Source organism: Sturnira hondurensis, unplaced genomic scaffold (genome assembly GCF_014824575.4).
Source record: "Sturnira hondurensis isolate 20B ecotype Veracruz unplaced genomic scaffold, ASM1482457v3 Scaffold0022908, whole genome shotgun sequence".
In the NCBI taxonomy this organism is placed as follows: domain Eukaryota; kingdom Metazoa; phylum Chordata; class Mammalia; order Chiroptera; family Phyllostomidae; genus Sturnira; species Sturnira hondurensis.
In genome coordinates, this window is record NW_028095539.1 from 10,026,740 (window position 1) to 10,043,005 (window position 16,266).

Below are 16,266 nucleotides of genomic sequence, written 5' to 3' on the forward strand. Positions count from 1 at the left end.
CCCTTCCCTCCCAGCAATCCCTGCTCTTCCTTCCCACAATTCTCTGGGCTTCCCTTCCAGAATCTTCTGCAGCTCCCGCTCGGGATTCCCTCCTCTGCCCCCTCGTCTGCACCTAACCGCTCCACAGGCCCCTCGGGCTTCCCTCTCCGCACCCCTGCACCCTGCTGCTCCCCCGGCTTTGCGGTGCTGCTCGGCCCATCTCCCCCGAGACCCCTAGGCTTTGTCCCCGCCGCAGCGACGCCCAGCTCTGCCCTCCTTCCCCGAGGACTTCCAGGCCCCGCTCTGTCCTTTCTCGGAGGGCTCCACACTGTATCCCAGGTTCTCACAAGTCCTCACTGCTGGGCCCCCAAGCCAAGGACTCCTGGTCCAACTCCCAGGGCTCAGCCCCGCCCCCAACACCCGGCCCCGCCCCGGGACTCCCGGGCCCCGCCCCACTACTCTCCGCCCCGCCCCGCCCCGCCCTCTGACTCTGCTCTCGCATGGCCGGCCCAGGTCTGCAGGTGGTGCTCAAGTCCATCATGAAGGCCATGGTTCCGCTGCTGCAGATCGGGCTGCTGCTCTTCTTCGCCATCCTCATGTTCGCTATCATCGGCCTCGAGTTCTACATGGGCAAATTCCACAAGGCCTGCTTCCCCAACAGCACAGGTGAGGCCCACACCTGGCTCTTCGGTAGCTGTGCCTGTTCTAGCAGCCCGGCCTCCAGGTGCCCAGCCAAGGACGTGTGCACAACGGGCCTGCTAAATGCAAACACGTGAAGAAGACAAGTGCAGGCTGTAGTTACTTTAGGAAAGAAGCCAAGAGGGTACCAGAAGTGGAATGGCCGTGGGGGCCCGCTCCACGGATGGTGGCCGGGAGGCCCGAGGGCACGGTGAGCAGGTGTCACTGCAGTCAGGGACAGCTGGGTGGCCCCCTGGCCAGAGCTTCCGTCGCAAGGCTGAGTGTCCTGGTGGCTGTGGCCGGACCCCAAGGGCTCCGGGGACAGACTGTGGGAGGCAAGGCCTGTGGGACCCACGGGTTTGCTGGGGGCGAGGACATGGGGCTGAGGGGAGGACAGGCAGGGATGACACCGGCTTTGGCCCGAGCTGCAGACACGTTCAAGGAGGACACATGGAACTGCTCTAGCACTGGAGAAGAGCTTTTCCTGCAACGTTGGGACTTAAAAGTCTCCAACCGGACTGGAAAGAAAAGGGAATTCTCTAACACTTCCCGTATTTCTTGCAAACATCATTCTTTGCTGCGAATCTTGAGGGCTTTCCCTTTAAAGGCACCTGGAGTCAGTCACTTCTGGTCACGTGGCTCTGATTGCTGCGGCCAGGAGACCAGGAAGGGATGACCAGTTCATCCAGAATACAGTGGGGCTGCAGGCAGTGACTCTCCCGGCTTCTCCTCGAGCGTTTATTAAGATGCTTGGAGGAAGGATGATAAACCCGTGTGGTCAGCTTTGCCTCCTAAACCTGGGAGTGCTGGTTGTCTCCCAGAATCGCTCTGAAGTTCTCCCGTGTCGGTGGGCGGGGCTTCTGTGTGTGAACACACTGAGGTTTGTGCCTCCCACTGGGGTTCTGGGTGTGGAGGGGGCTGACACCTGCTGCTGGCAGCTCGTCGCAGAGCTTGGTGGCGGTTCCTGGTGATTCTTCCACATCCCTCTTCCATATCCCTGGCTGCCAGCCCGGCTTCTGCCCGCAGCACGTCCCTGTGTGGGGCCAGGCAGTGCGTCCCCCAGGCGTCCTCTGTGCACAGGAGGGGTGGCCCTGGGTCCCCCACCTGAGGAGTACTGGGACTGTGGTGGCTGAGTCCAGCATGGTGTTGGCTCCGGAGTGACGGGCAGGTGTTCCTGTTGGGAGAGCCATGTGGCAGTCTGGCCTGGGGGGAAGAGGAATCAGTGTGGGGAAGGAGCAGGCCTGGGCTGAGGAGTCTGTGGCTTCTGGTGTCCAGGTGAAGGAGTCCTGAGCATGTTTAGCTGGGACGGGGGTTCCGACAGAGGGTGAGGGTGGGTCTGAGCTCAGGCTGCAGACAACAGGGGCAGGGAGTTTGGGGGACTCCACAGGTACCCGCTCTCCGCCCTCCTGGAGAGGGGAGGGGTTGGAGACCTCCGTGCCATTGAGCTCAGGGCCTGAGCCCCGCCCTCCTGTGCACAGATGCGGAGCCAGTGGGTGACTTTCCCTGTGGCAAGGAGGCCCCCGCCCGGCTGTGCGAGGGCGACACCGAGTGCCGTGAGTACTGGCCAGGACCCAACTTCGGCATCACCAACTTCGACAACATCCTGTTCGCCATCCTCACGGTATTCCAGTGCATCACCATGGAGGGCTGGACCGACATCCTCTACAATGTGAGTCCGACTGGGCCCTGGAGCTCCGGGGCCCCACGGGTAGTGCTTCTGGCCAGGAGCCTCTGCCCAGCCCTGGGCTCTCAGGCTCCCCCCACTGTGCCCCCAGACTCTCGGTGATCCTTCTCAGCTCAAGCTCCGACTGGACAGAGCCTGCAGCTTCTGTTAGGAAAGTGAACTGAGGGCGGGGGGGTGGGGGGAGCTCTGAAAAGGTGAAGCCTGGGAAGGGTCTCTCCTAAGGCCGGCGAAGGCAGCCGAGTGTGGTCCCAGTCCAGCGGTGGGAGGCATTTCACCCATGACCCAGGGGCATCAACCCACTGTGAGGAGGTGAAGCTGGGGCTGGGACAGCTGACGGGTTCACCCAGGGCCTGGGGCTGGTGGGTGGCTTGTTGCGGATGACTGGCTGAGTGTCCCTGCTGGGTCTTCTGGGTGGAGAAGGGGACAGTGGGTGGCCTGGGGATGGCTGAGCAGCGGTAGGCTTTGGGTCCCAGGGACACTTCTGTCACCACATGGGATGCCGGGGTGTGCCTGTGTCCTCTTCAGTCTCCTTGCTGTCGTCAGCATGGCTCCCAGCCCCGACAGTCATGCACAGTGAGCGGCCCACTGGGCCGCCCTGCTGGGCTTGGAGACACAGCTGGGGGAGGCCTGGTGACCCCGTCTCTCCCACCCTCCCTCTGCAGCAGGCCCTTCTGCTCCTGCCCAGACCTCTGTCCTTTTAAAATGTGATGGCCTCCCCTACCTCCCCCCAACCCCGCCCCCAGCTACCTTCTATCCCCTAGAGCCCTGGGAACCACCAGGGCAAGAGAACAATTAAATTAGTGCCTCGTGGGCTCTGGGAGGTAGAGCAGAAAGGTGCGTGGGAGCCAGGACACGGCCGNCCACTGGGCTGCCCTGCTGGGCTTGGAGACACAGCTGGGGGAGGCCTGGTGACCCCGTCTCTCCCACCCTCCCTCTGCAACAGGCCCTTCTGCTCCTGCCCAGACCTCTGTCCTTTTAAAATGTGATGGCCTCCCCTACCTCCCCCCAACCCCGCCCCCAGCTACCTTCTATCCCCTAGAGCCCTGGGAACCACCAGGGCAAGAGAACAATTAAATTAGTGCCTCGTGGGCTCTGGGAGGTAGAGCAGAAAGGTGCGTGGGAGCCAGGACACGGCCGGGAAGGCGGGGCTGGCAGATTGCTAGATTTTGCGCAGCTATAGGGCGTGCAGATGCCGTGCGTGGGGGACCCTGGAGCACCAGGCGCTTCCCTTTGAACGCTCACTTGCACGGCTCGGGCAGCAAGCCCTCGGGCCCTGCGCCCACAGCCTCTGGCAGCTCGGGGCTGTCGTGACAGGGCACGGGGGGGAAAGGGGCAGACGGGACCCTTTGCTCTGTGCCTCCTCCGTGGGCCTGGGAGACCCAGGAGGGTCCCGGGGGCTGGGCACGAAGCAGGTGCCTGGTGAATGCGGGCCGGTGGATGGCAGGAGAGCTGGCCCTACTCTGCTGAACTAGATTCCTTTATGCAGTGGGAGTCGTGTCTGATGACAGCCCTGTTTGATCGAGGGACAAAAGCAGTGACGAGGAGCTTGGCTGTTCTCTCCCTGCAGCAGATCAAGGAACAGTTTCCACAAAGACCGGCCCTAAAAATAGCTCTGTGCTGGCCACATCCCTGCCAGCCCCTCCCAGACGAGGGACGGCAGGGCCGCCTGCACCGCGCCCAGCACCCCCTGGGGCTGGGCCCTGGGTGGGGGACGAGAGCCGGCTGGGGGGCAGGGGACACTATCAGGAGAGGGCCCCAGAGCCTATCCGACAGAGGCTTCCACAGGCGCCACGGGGTGCTGGGCACCTCCTGAGACGCAAGCAGCAGGCGCTCAGTACCTGTGGGCTCCATGAGGGCAATGCTTTGCAAAGACCCCTGAGGGTGAGGCCCCAGATGCTGTGGGGTGGGGGCACCAGGATGCGGCGAGGGTGACGTGCGTGTCCACAGCAGGTGGCCACTGTCCACACCAAGGGGTCCAAGGTCGGTTGCAGGCAGTCAGGGTGTTTGAGGGGGGCTCTCTGCTGGGAGAGGCTGCCCTTGCCTCCAGCCTGGTGCAGGCCGTCCCCGCTCCCACAGAAATAGGCTCCTCAAGCCTCGGGGCACATGCCTTGTCGGGAGCCCAGTGACGAGATGCTGGCAAGTCAGCCGTCGCCAGCGGCCAGTGGGCAGCCAACAGCCCTTTTAAATTCTGCTGGGAGGACAGCAGGGTCTCAGTGGGGAACATCTGCTCAGAGTGGATCCCTGAAAACCCGGTGGCAGTGGGGGCCTCCCCCCGTGTCAGGGAAAGGGCTCCCAGCGTTCTGGAAAGTGAGTGAGTCAGCAGCGAATGCCTTTGCGGCCCAGAGAGACCGACGGTTTTCTCCAGGCAGCGGCCAGAAGGAAGAGCTGGCCTGTCCCCTGCTCCCTCCCAGGCTCTGGCAGCATTGGGGTCGCAGCCTGGCAGGAGGGCTGATGCTGGGCCTGGGGGCACTCTCCCTCCCTGCTGAGGGTGGCCAGCCGGGCTGGCCCCTCCGTGTGGAGCCCGCTGACCTGTTCAGTAGCAGCTGGGACGGGAGAGTTACTGACTAGAGACTCTTCCGTCTGAAGTGACTGTCAAGCTTTCTGTTGCTCAGCACTCATCCAGGCTCTCTTCCAGGGCCCCGGCCATCCCCAGGTCGGCGGGGGACCGTGTTGGTTTGTGATTATGGACGTGTGGTCCCGACATGCTCGTTGTGCTGAGTAGTAACCTCATCACACCCCGAGGATGGAGTGTGCAAAGGCCCTGCGGTCTGAAGGAAGCCCAGGACTGACTTGCCAATCCCTGGGACGTGGGACCGGGAGAGCAGCTGCTGGGGAAGCCGGTGCCTTCCACTGGGGAGGGGAGAGGGGTGAGCAAGGTGTCTGCTCAGCTTTGCTTCTGTGGAGGGTGGGGGCACCCCAGTACTCCGCTTCAGCCTGGAACGTTTTCAGTGACCCTTCTGTCCCAGTGGGGTGTTGAGTGCGCGGGTGGTGGATGGGGACTGGCCGGGCTGAGGGCGTGTGTGTGACGTCGCCGGTGGGGTGGGAGTTCATGGGGGTGGATGAGATCGCAGGGTAACCAGCATAGATGGGGACCTGGGGACGCCAGACCCAGTGTCTCTGAGCCTGGGGCGGGCGGGGGGCTGGCGTTCACAAGGAGCTCAAGGTGGGCTGGGCCGGGGGTAGTGGTAGCTTCGGGGCCAGCAGAGCAAAGCAGGCCCTTCAGGAGTGTGGGGATCTGGGTCAGGGGCCGTGAGAGGTCAAGGGAGATGCTGGTAAACTTGACCAGAGAAGGGTGGGCATGAAGCCTGGAGTGCTCAGGTTTGAGGAGGAGGCAGGGCGGGTCAGGGTGCAGACGGGGTGCAGCGTCAGCTCTGAGGTTTTGGTTTTCTCTGTGACCTGGAGCTGGGGGGGAGAGGCTGTGCAGGGAAATTTGGGGACCGACTTTTTACAATTAAATGTCTTGAGAGAGGGTTGAAGCAGTAACACAGACCCCTCGAATCCGTGCATGTTTCCTCTCACAGCGACAGCCTGCAAGACTGGCCTGTGTCACATGCAGGTGAGGTGCAGGCTCTGTGTCCCCCCTGCAGGGTCCCCTCCTGTGTCCCTGCGGACCGCCGGCTTGGTGGCTGACTCCGTTGGGTTTGCCATTTCAGGAGTGTCAGGCAGATGACACCGCACTCTCTGGGCGCCCCTAGGCTACCGAGTGGTGGCCGGGTAGTCTCGGGGGTGGGTGGGCCAGCTGGTGCCATGGACGGTCCCTGTGGTTACCAAACACCTGGGTTCTCGCCATCCGGGGCTGCTGGGAATGATGTCGCTGTGCACGTTCGTGTGCGAACTTCCGTGCAGATGCAGCTTTTCGTCCCTCTGGGGTGAGTGCCCGGTAGTGCGATGTCTGGGCCCCATCGCAGCTGCGTGTTCGCTGTTCAGGAAACTGAAGCTTCTCCAGGGGGCCGTGTGCTTCTGCGTCTCCACCGGCTGCCTGAGAACAGTCTTGTTTTCCTCGTATTGTCGCCATCTTCACCGGAGCGGTCCCGGTGCGTGTGTGGCGACGCGGCCCCGTGGTCTTAGCTCCTATGCTCGCAGCGGAGGAGGCTCTGGCCTTGCCCGTCTGCCGTCAGTGTCCCTGCTGCCCGTGGCCCGCGGGGACTGTGCTGCTCCTGCAGAGCTCGTGTGTTTCCCGCTGCTGCCGCCGCTCTGCCCCCAAAGGGCTGCTTCGTGTTGGTTTTGGCCTGCGTTCCCCGGGGGCCTGCCTCGTCTAGCAGGGACGTGTGTTCAGGTTCTTTGCTCACCTAAGCGCCCGGCTGTTTGTCACTTGGTTACTGACCCATAAGACTCATTTAGGTGTCACAAGGCTCTGACTGGACAGACGGTGTGCAGGCATTTTTCGCATTCCCTGGGCTGGCTCTTTCTTGATGCCGTCACGGGAAGAACAGAGGACTTTCATTTTGAAGAAGAACAGTCTTTCCATTTTTGCCTTTACCGCTTGTCTAAGAATCCGTCACCCAACCCAAAGGCAGGAAAGACTTCCGCCTGTGTTTTCTTTGTGGAGTTGCATTGCTCATCTCTCCCAGGGAAGGCTGCCATCTGCTGTGAGTGGGTCTTTGGCGTGGAGTCCGGTGGGTCCGGCCTCCCCTTTTGCACGTGGAGACCCCGTCGTCCCACGCCGCTGGATGAAGAGACCGCTCTTTCTCACTGAGCTGTCCTGACACCCTCGTTGAGAAATCGATTGACCATAAATGTAAGGGTTTATTTCTGGGCTACCAGTCCTATTCCATTAGTCAGCGTAACCTTTTTTGGGGGGAAGCTTTTTACATTACGGTTTTACTTCCCTTAGTAATTACCGGATTACAAAACGTGTCTGTTTTGTGTTGGACGAGTTGTGCTGGTCCGTGTGTTGAGAAACTGATCCGTTTCAGGGCGGCAGCCCCGTCCGGTCCCAAGTGGGAGCGTCTCTGCCGTGTCTCTCTGTCAGAGGTGTGTCAGCTCCCCTGATTGTTTTCAAAGAACCAGCTTAAAATTAATTTTCTGTGTTACTTTTACCAAAATTATGAATAACAAAATTCGGCTTTGTTCATTTCTGCTCTTGTTTTGATCGTTTACTTCCTTCTGGCTTTGGGTTGACGTGGCCCTGGCTCCTGGAGACGTGAGCTTAGGGGACTGGTCTGAGGCCCTCCCCTTCTGTGATGCGTGTATCCGAGGCTACAGACCGACCTCTTGGCACAGCTCCGATCGGATGTGTTTTCGTTTCCGTCCAGTTCCGTCTGTTTTCAAACTCCCTCCACACGTCCTCTGTCTGCTGGGGGTGGGGGGTGCTTCTGGCTGCCCCGCACGTCTGTAGGGTGCTTCCTGTGTGGGTGGTGGGCCACCTCCTTGCTGCTGGGTACGGGTGACAGGCCTGACCCCCTACTAGGCCCTCCGACCTCAGTTCAGGCGGGGGGTGTCTTCTTACCACCAGGGGGGCACGCAGCGCAGCTCCCCCCTACCGAGGGCTGCAGGTATCACACGCCTTGTTACCCACTTGTCAGGGAACGTCCCAACTCCCTGCTCGTTCCTCGTGGATGCCGCCCTGTTGGGGGGTGTGGGTGGCTTGGTGGCCTCATCGCCGCCTGGGCCGGGTGGAAGTCCAGGCTCCCTGCCGGGTCTGTGCCGTTCCCCGCTGTCTTTGGCCAGAGCAGCTCGGCTGCCGCTGCCTCAGGTATGGGCCCGGGGCCCACCCGGCCATGACAAGCGAGCGCGCAGCGGCCCAGGAAGCTCAGTGGGGGTCCCGGGGTCCCGGCCCTCCCTTCCTTTCTGCCGCCTTCCCGGGGCGTCTAGTCCTCGTTGTCCACACGATATAGGGCCTTCGTCGTCCTCAGTGGGGGAAATAGGAAGGGGGCGTCCACTCCGTCTTCCCAGAAGGGGAAGTCCTGTCTGCTCTGATTTGAAAATGAGAACAGAGGGGTCTGGCTGCTGGTGGGAACAGCCGTCAGGGAGGAAAGACCGCTTCCCAGGAAGGAGGGGGCTTTGGTGGCTTCCGTGGCTGAGGTAGCCGCCAGGCTTAGCAGGGTGTGGTCCAGGGGCCCGAGGGCGCTTTGCAGTGGGGGTTGGAGCACCCGTTCTGGGCCAGTGTCCGGGGATCAGCAGCCACATAGGCTGCCGTCAGTGCTGGGGCCGAGGACCTTCAGGGCAGAGTCATAAGTTCCCCCAGATGGTGGCAGGTGGGGACCACCCAGGGGCTGTCCCCTCTACCTCTGTCCTGTCTGGGGCTTTGCCTGTGACTGGGGCTGCCTCTGGGAAGACCACTCCCCAGAGACAGCACTCCCTCCCGGTGGGGTGGGCACCGGTCAGCCCTGGCCCTGTGGAGCGCAAGGCTCTCCACCCGTCAGCCGGGCTGCCTGGGGCCCTGCGGGAACAAACCGCAGCCCGAAATCAGCTGCCCCTTCTGTGGGCTGGGCTGTAAAACCTTGGCCGGGGCCGTGCTTGTGTCTGCGTTCAGCTGCTGGGACCACACCCAAGTGTGGGCTCTGTCTCGGACCAGCACGCAGCCAGAACGCTCTCGGGGGTGCCGGGGTCCTGCTGTCGGTCTGGGGGACGGTGGCCGGGCCGCCCTGCCCCTGAGCTGTGGAATCTGCTGCAAACGGAAGGTCAGACCTGGGCCTTGGGGCCTGTGGTCTTCACAAGCAGCAGCCTGGGAGGGAGAGGGCTGTCCCTCTGCTCTCCGAGGCTGCTCCTTGGCTTTCCGGCATTCTGGGCAGTGGCCGGGGTGCTGAGGGTCGTGGGTCCTGCCGGGCACCCGGCAAGGGCCAGGGGCACCTCCATGCGAGGGCCGTGTGCCTGTGTGTCTCGTCCCCGTCCCTCCTCATCTCCTCCTGCTTCCAGACCAACGATGCTGCTGGCAACACCTGGAACTGGCTGTACTTCATTCCTCTCATCATCATCGGCTCCTTCTTCATGCTCAACCTGGTGCTGGGTGTGCTCTCGGGGTAAGAGGCCGTGAGGGCTGTGCTCCCGATGTGGCACTGTGACGGGGCGGGGCGGGGGGGGGGGCCCGGCCTGGTGACCCGGCCTGACCTCGGGGTGGGCACTGTGCGTCGAGAGATCTAGCCAGCTTCTCTCTGTGCTGCCGTCCTCCCCCGACCGCCCATCCCTGGCCTTCATGCTGGCCTCCGACTGGGTCCGTGGTGGGTTGGGGGCCGCGGTGGAGACCAGGGAATGGAGGGAGCGGCCCTGAGCCTCGGCGATTGCGGGCTCTGCAGCCCAGCTCTGACCCCGTTGTCTCTCTGCTGAGCCCCAGGAGAGGACAGGGGAGCCCTCTGCAGGAAAGGTGCTTCCTGACCCCACCCTGGGAGGGAGTGGGAACACACAGTGCTGTCCGGCCCACGCGGACTCCTGCTCAAGCCAGGGCTCCTGCAGTGGGCTGGGAGGAGAGCCTGGGGGCCCAAGGGGCAGCTGTCACACTGGCCCAGAAAGGAGCAGCCATGGAAAGGACAGCGGTGGGGGCGGGGCCTCTGTGCACATATTGTTGGCCGCAGACCTGCCCTGGAGGGGGCCATGGACACTAACACGCCTTTGAAAGCACAGAGCCCTGGGGACAGGTGGAAATCTTTGGGAACCTGCGTGGTCCCAGACAGGAGGCCTGGGTTCAGAGGAGGCAGCTGATGGGGAGACATCTCCACTGAGACCCAAAGGGGACCAGGGATGAGCTGGGCAGAGGAGGGAGGGCCTCCGGGCAGAGAGGGGCCAGTGTGCTGCATGTGCTCCCCTCCCCCCTGTGGTGGGGGGAGGGCTGGGCCGGTCGGCAGCCAGGCCGTGAGGAGCGTGGCCTCCAGTTGGGGACACAGTGGGGAGGAGGAGGTGGCTTTGAGCAGGGCCCTCTGGCGAAGGTGCAGGAGGAACGGGGCGGGCGGAGCCTGGTGGGGGCGGTCGCGGTCGCTGCCCCACGCTGAGCGGCACCACCCGCGTGGGGAGACTGTGCCTCCTCAGCGCTTGAGCCCTGCTAGTCTGCTAGTGTCCTGGACCTGGGATGATCTTCCCGATTGTCTCAGCAGAGCCCGTGGCAGGTGTCCAGGTCCAGCCTAGGGACCCTGAGATCCTCTTCCAGCCCAGCGGTAGGGGCCCCTAAAGCCAGGGGCCAGTGCACGGCGTGCAGGTCCCCCACTGGGCACACTCCCTGGCAGCAGCACCTCTGCCCTGTCTGGGGGAGGGAGCGAAGACTCAGCCTGCTCTTCCTCCCGTCCGGCTCTCGCCCCCCTTGCATCCCAGAGAACCAGGGAACTGGCACTGAGGAGGGCAGGGCCTGCTGGTGGCTGGCAGGCTGCCCTGCCCTTGCCCCTAGGCAAGGTCTCCTCCCACGCTCGGGGACCCTGTGGCTGTAGATTCAGGGCTTGAGGGGGGCGGTCAGGCCAGAGCCCTTTCTTCCTGCAGAGCCTGGGTGGCTGCCATTCAGGCCCTGGGGGTCCCTGGCCCGGGTTAGGGGTCAGCTTTGGTCAGAGCCACTCACTCCCTGATGCCAGGAGGCAGGCCCGTGCCCCAGCTCTGAGCCCTGAGCTGCTCTTCCTGGAAGAGACACAGCCTCTTGGCTGAGAGTGGCTGGCCGCGCTGTGGGGTGTGGTGAGAGAGAGAGAGAGAGAAAGTGAGAGTACAGAAAGCCGTCCCCCCCCCACGCCCCCGCACTGTGAGCCTGAGGGCTCTGGGCAGGCAGGATGTTGGAGGCCGAGCAGGACAGAGGCTCCCCCTGGGCCTCCGGGCTCTAGAGGAGGCCGATGGGCTCAAGCAGGTCTCCTCTGGTTGCGGCCTGCCCCGACCCGGACCCTCTCCCCTGCTCCCACCTGCCTGTCCTTCCCGCAGAGGACCCAGCGAGCGCTCCCCTCCAGGGCTTCTCATCAGCAGGGCAAAGGGGCCAGGCCTGCTCTAGGCAGGGAGGCGTGGACCGGTTCCTGCCCTCTGGGCCCCTCTGCGGTGCTGTCCTTGTGTGTGAGGTTGGGGGTGTCTGAGCACGGGGGGTTGGCTGTGCCGCCTGCAGCTCAGCTCCGAGGCTGGGGTGGGGGTCACCCAGAGGGGCTTCCCACGGCCCCTTCCTTCTGCCCCAGCCCCTCCTGGTCCCCTTGCCCCTGGGCTGCACAGCCGTGGGCCGGCCGGCAGTGTGTCCCGCTCACCTGACCTGCACTCTCTCGGCCCCTGCACGGCAGTGAGTTTGCCAAGGAGCGGGAGCGGGTGGAGAACCGCCGGGCCTTCCTGAAGCTGCGGCGGCAGCAGCAGATCGAGCGGGAGCTCAACGGGTACCTGGAGTGGATCTTCAAGGCTGGTGAGAGCCAGGCAGCCGCTGTGCGCCTGGCCCGTCCTGCCGGTGCACCGTCTCCTGGCTGCCGGGGGGACGAGACTGGCCTAGTCAGGGTTGCCCGGGTTTCTGAAAGGGCTTTGCAAGGAAGAGGCATTTCTTCCAGCCCACCAGGGGTGTGACACCAGGGGGCTCATGGCTCTGGGGACACTGGCCTTGGTCACGGAAGACAGGGCCCAGCCCAGCCTGCCCCTCATTTCTGCCCATCACACTCAAGGGCATGGCCCTTGACCCGAGTCCCACCGCCCGTGCCCCAGCTCTGCCCCCTCTTCCCTGTAGTTTCTGACCCCCTTTCCCAGCCTAAGCCAGTGTCCCTTCCTCTGGGCGGGGCACCCGCAGTGCGGCGGGAGCTTTCACAGGTGCCTCCTTGGGGTGAGCTCACCTCGTGGGATGGCTGTGCTCAGGGAGATGGCTTACGAGTGGCTCTGGGGGACACAGGGGGTGCCTTTCCTGGTAGAAAGGCTGGGCCTCGTTGGTCTCGGGTGGGGACAGGGAGGCTCCAGCTGAGGTTGTTCTCGCCCCCAGAGGAGGTCATGCTGGCCGAGGAGGACAAGAACGCGGAGGAGAAGTCCCCTCTGGATGGTAGGTCCCGGGGGGCGCTTCCTCCCCAGGAAGAGAGCTTGACACCCATGGGCAGCGCCACTGTGCACGCATGCCAGGCCACGCACCTGCCCGTCCGGCATACACGCCCTCCAGCCTGGCAGGGCCCTTCTAGAGGGAGGGAGGGAGGGAGGCCTGTGAGTCTTGGCTGCATGTTCCCGGCGAGCTGTGTGCCATGGACCAGTGAGGCCGCGGCTGGCAGTGGGCTCACACAGCATGGCCACACTGGCTGTGGTCTCAACCCATGCTGTCTGGTGTGGCAGCTTATCTGTGACTCAGTGAGCATGCACGCAGGGGCCCCGCAGTGACACAGAAAACCGCTCCTCAGCCTTGCTCAGTGCAGTTCAGGCGCCAGGTAGCCAGGAAGTACTGGTGTGGCCTGCTGTCCCGGTCAGCGGGTACCAGAGCATGCCTGTCGTCGCGGCACGTCTGGGGGAGCGCAGCTTCCAGAAGCTCTTGTCTGCAGGGTTACACCAGCCAGACCTGCCCCAGGGCTGGCATGGCGCCGCCCTGGTGGCCATACAGATGCGAATGGCACAGCTGGGGCCACTGGGGCCGGGCAGCTGCCGTCTCCACCCCCTGCTCAGGCCAGCCCAGGCCCCTGCCCTGTGGTGTCAGCTGGGCCACACCCAGGGCAGTGCACAGGTCTGCAGACCTGGCCAGACCTTTCTGGCCTCACCTGGCCTGGAGTGTGAGCTCTGGCCCGGCTGCAGCCGATGTTTGCTGGTAGTAGGCCTTCCCGACGTCATTGTGGAGGGCGTGGGATGTGGGGCCCACCCTCAGAGCTCCTCGTCCCTTCACCCTGAGGACTGAGAGGGGCCCACAGGGCAGGAGCCGTCTCGTGCCCCTCACCACAGCTTCTGAGCAGGAGACAGGAAGGGCCCCGTTCTTGGGAAGATGTGAAGGGTCCTCAGCTGAAAGACACCCCACCCCCCGCCGGGCAGGCAGCCTGGGGCTCTGGCTCTGGCTTAAGTGGCCCCCTCCGCCCTCCGTCTAAAGCAGTGTTGAAGCGGGCGGCCGCCAAGAAGAGCCGGAACGACCTGATCCACGCCGAGGAGGGCCAGGACCGGCTCGCAGATCTCTGCGCTGCGGGTGAGCCTCCCCCGGCCCCTGGGGCTCCTTGAGCCTGTGGCCACACAGATCCTGTGCGCCCAGCTGCCTGCCCGTCACCAGGCTGCCCAGCTTTCCAGGGTCCCCATCCACTCCCTCCCCACTGCCCTCCCTTCCCAAGCAAGCTAGTCCTGGGCCCGCTGTGGCACGGAAGCCCAGCGTTCTCCGGCCGGTGCTCAGATTTCTGGCTGGGGCTCCAGCCGAGCAGTGTGCACGGCTGGCCTTGGCCGGCTCGTTTCAGTGTGTCTCACTGGCTGCTCTGGGCTCTGCCATCCCCTGGACAGGGAGCCGTCTGTCTCAGCCCATGGCTGGGGCTGCACATGTCACCAGCTCTGCAGGAACCAGACCTTCCTGGCTGTCTGTCTCCCATGTCCCAGGTGGCCCCCCGGGCTGCCGGCTTGGGGTAGAGACTCAGGGAGTGTCTGAGGCAGCAGGACTCCCCAGGCCACCAGGAGGGGATAGGGTGGCCTGGGAGCACAGGGGCCGCCTTCTTGGAAGGTGGCCAGGGTTCGGGGACCCACTCTCCCGTCCAGAGCTCAGCAGCCATGGAGCCCTGACCCTCCTCTGTGCAGTGGCGGCAGGGCCAGGGCCCATCTCAGGGTACAGCGGCACGTGTCCCTATGGGGGGGGGGCAAGGCGCACATCTGGCAGAGGGGAGCGTGTCCTGGGCCACTGGTCCCGCATGTCCTCAGCGAGTCCCCTTTCTGCAGGGTCCCCCTTTGCCCGCGCCAGCCTCAAGAGTGGGAAGACGGAGGGCTCCTCCTACTTCCGCAGGAAGGAGAAGATGTTCCGGTTCTTTGTGCGGCGTATGGTGAAGGCTCAGAGCTTCTACTGGGTGGTGCTGTGCGTGGTGGCCCTGAACACGCTGTGCGTGGCCATGGTGCACTACAACCAGCCCCAGCGGCTCACCACGGCGCTGTGTACGTAGCCGGGCCCCGCCTCGCTGCCCTCCCTCTTCCTCCAGCCGCCTCGGGTCCGCAGCCTGGGACTCCTGGGCTGTGGCCTTTGGCCTTGGGACGCCCCGGGCAGGATCTCTGCACTGACAAAGGGGCCCCATCCCAGGTGGCCCAGGTCCCGTGGAGCTGGGCCTGTGTTCCGGGAACCCAGCTGATCTGGTCGGACCCCCGTCCGTCTGGGAGTGAGAAGCCGGGGCGGGCCCGGGCCCCCGGGAAGGAAGCTCAGGGATGACCAGGCACCAGCCAGGCCGGCAGACCCGGGTGCTCCCCTGCGAGGGCTCCAGAACCGCGACCAGGGTGCAGGGCTGCGCGTCCCATCTCGCTGTGGGGCAGACACTCCCGCCCCGCCCCGGGGAGCAAGCCTGACCTGGCTGTTTCCACGTTCTTTCCGGCCGGCTGGACCTGGTGTGTCCATGAGCAGGGCCGACTCGCCGGTGTCCGTTGGCCGCAGCGTGTCATGGCTTGTCTAGGCCCTGGCGACCGTGCGAGGCAGCAAAGAGGAAGCTGGCCAGGGGGTGGGGCTCCTTGCCCTCCTCCAGGGACCAAGCGGCCGCCCTGCTGCCCGGGCTCAGCTGCACTCACCAGCCCAGGAGGCCGCAGCTGCGCTCAAGGCGGGCCGGTCTGGGGCCCCCGGGGGCCTCTGTGGAGCCCTGTGTGCCTGGAGCCCCCAGGGGGCCCTGGAGAGAGGACAACCCTCCTGACTGCCAGTCCTGGTCCCCACAGGCTGGCCGCACGCCTCTCTGTGGGACCACGGAGCCCCAGCGGCTCCTGAAGGGCTCGAATGCACTGGATGGCCTCTCAGGCCACTTGGCTGTGTGGGGGCTGCGGTTCGAGGCCAGATTCCCACATCTGTGTTGAAATGTGTCGGGAAGGGCAGAGGCAGCAGGCACAGGAGGGGCCCAGGGAGCCCCCCCCAGACACACGGTGCAGACGTGCGGGGTGGGCTGGGGGGCACTAGACGCGCCTGGCAGGCGGCTCCAGAGGGCAGGGGAGCCCCAGGGGTGAGGGAGTGACCACGGCTTCTTAGCCTCAGACGGGAGGCCGAGCACAGAGCAGAAGGAGGGGTGAGGCAGATGCAGGCACTGCCCCTCCCCCCACCACTGTCTCGGCCTCCGTACCTCCTGCCGGGTCCCCCCCCCGCCCCCCCCCCGGGCCACTCTCCCCAGGCTCCGGGGCAACAGGGTGAGCGTCTGGNCCCCCCCCGCCCCCCCCCCCCCGGGCCACTCTCCCCAGGCTCCGGGGCAACAGGGTGAGCGTCTGGGCAGCTCCGGTGTCTGGGCCCCTGTAGGGAGCTGAAAGTCCTGTGTGAGTGGCCTCTCCATCCAAGACCTGGGCTCCTTTGCAGGGGGCAAGGCCCAGAAGGGGCAGGAGACATCGTGACATCGTGTGACATCGTGTGGTTGGCTCCAGGTCTCCGTGTCCAGGAGCCTTGGGTCTTTCCAGGCTGCCGGGCCTTGTGAGCTACACTTCGGGGCCAGCCAGGCACAGCTGTCTGAGCTCCAGCCCCACCCCTGCTGCCCGGCGTCAGGGAGTGTCAGGCCTTGGTGGAGGCTTTTTCTGCACCCAGCCTGAGCCGTTCCCACCTGAGGGTCCCTGGGCGTCCGTGCCTCTGACACTGGCCTCTCAGCTTCTGCAGGGAGGCTGCTTGGCCAAGGTGCCCGGCTTGGGAGCCCTGGGGGCACTGGCCGGCTTCGGAAGCCAGGCTCGCTCCCCAGGGCTGAGGGTCCATGTCCTCAGGCCGTGGAAGGGGGACCCTGCCCGAGACCCTCTGGTCCTGTGTCTGTCAGTGGGCAGCGCAGCCTCTGTCTCTGCCCGTCTGCGGTCCGGGCTGCGGCAGGCGTGGCCCTGGCAGGTGCTGCGGGGTTCTCAGCATGGCACTGCGGGGACAGTGGGGGAGCGTGCTGGTTTTGGGGCACACAGTGACGGGAGAAGTGGGGAGGTGC

General features: G+C 64.7%; 1 protein-coding gene across 2 annotated transcripts in view; it reads left to right on the forward strand.

Annotated features, from left to right (window-relative positions):
- The window catches only part of CACNA1B (calcium voltage-gated channel subunit alpha1 B), a 137,809-nt gene that overhangs the window by 24,870 nt on the left and 96,673 nt on the right, over positions 1 to 16,266 (forward strand). For both annotated transcript variants that reach the window (XM_037036648.1, XM_037036649.1), the window contains exons 5-11: positions 493 to 645; positions 2,136 to 2,326; positions 9,200 to 9,303; positions 11,509 to 11,624; positions 12,183 to 12,239; positions 13,260 to 13,349; positions 14,078 to 14,287. In XM_037036648.1, the coding sequence (XP_036892543.1) occupies positions 493 to 645; positions 2,136 to 2,326; positions 9,200 to 9,303; positions 11,509 to 11,624; positions 12,183 to 12,239; positions 13,260 to 13,349; positions 14,078 to 14,287 (921 nt within the window). The remainder of the gene's footprint in view (positions 1 to 492; positions 646 to 2,135; positions 2,327 to 9,199; positions 9,304 to 11,508; positions 11,625 to 12,182; positions 12,240 to 13,259; positions 13,350 to 14,077; positions 14,288 to 16,266) is intronic.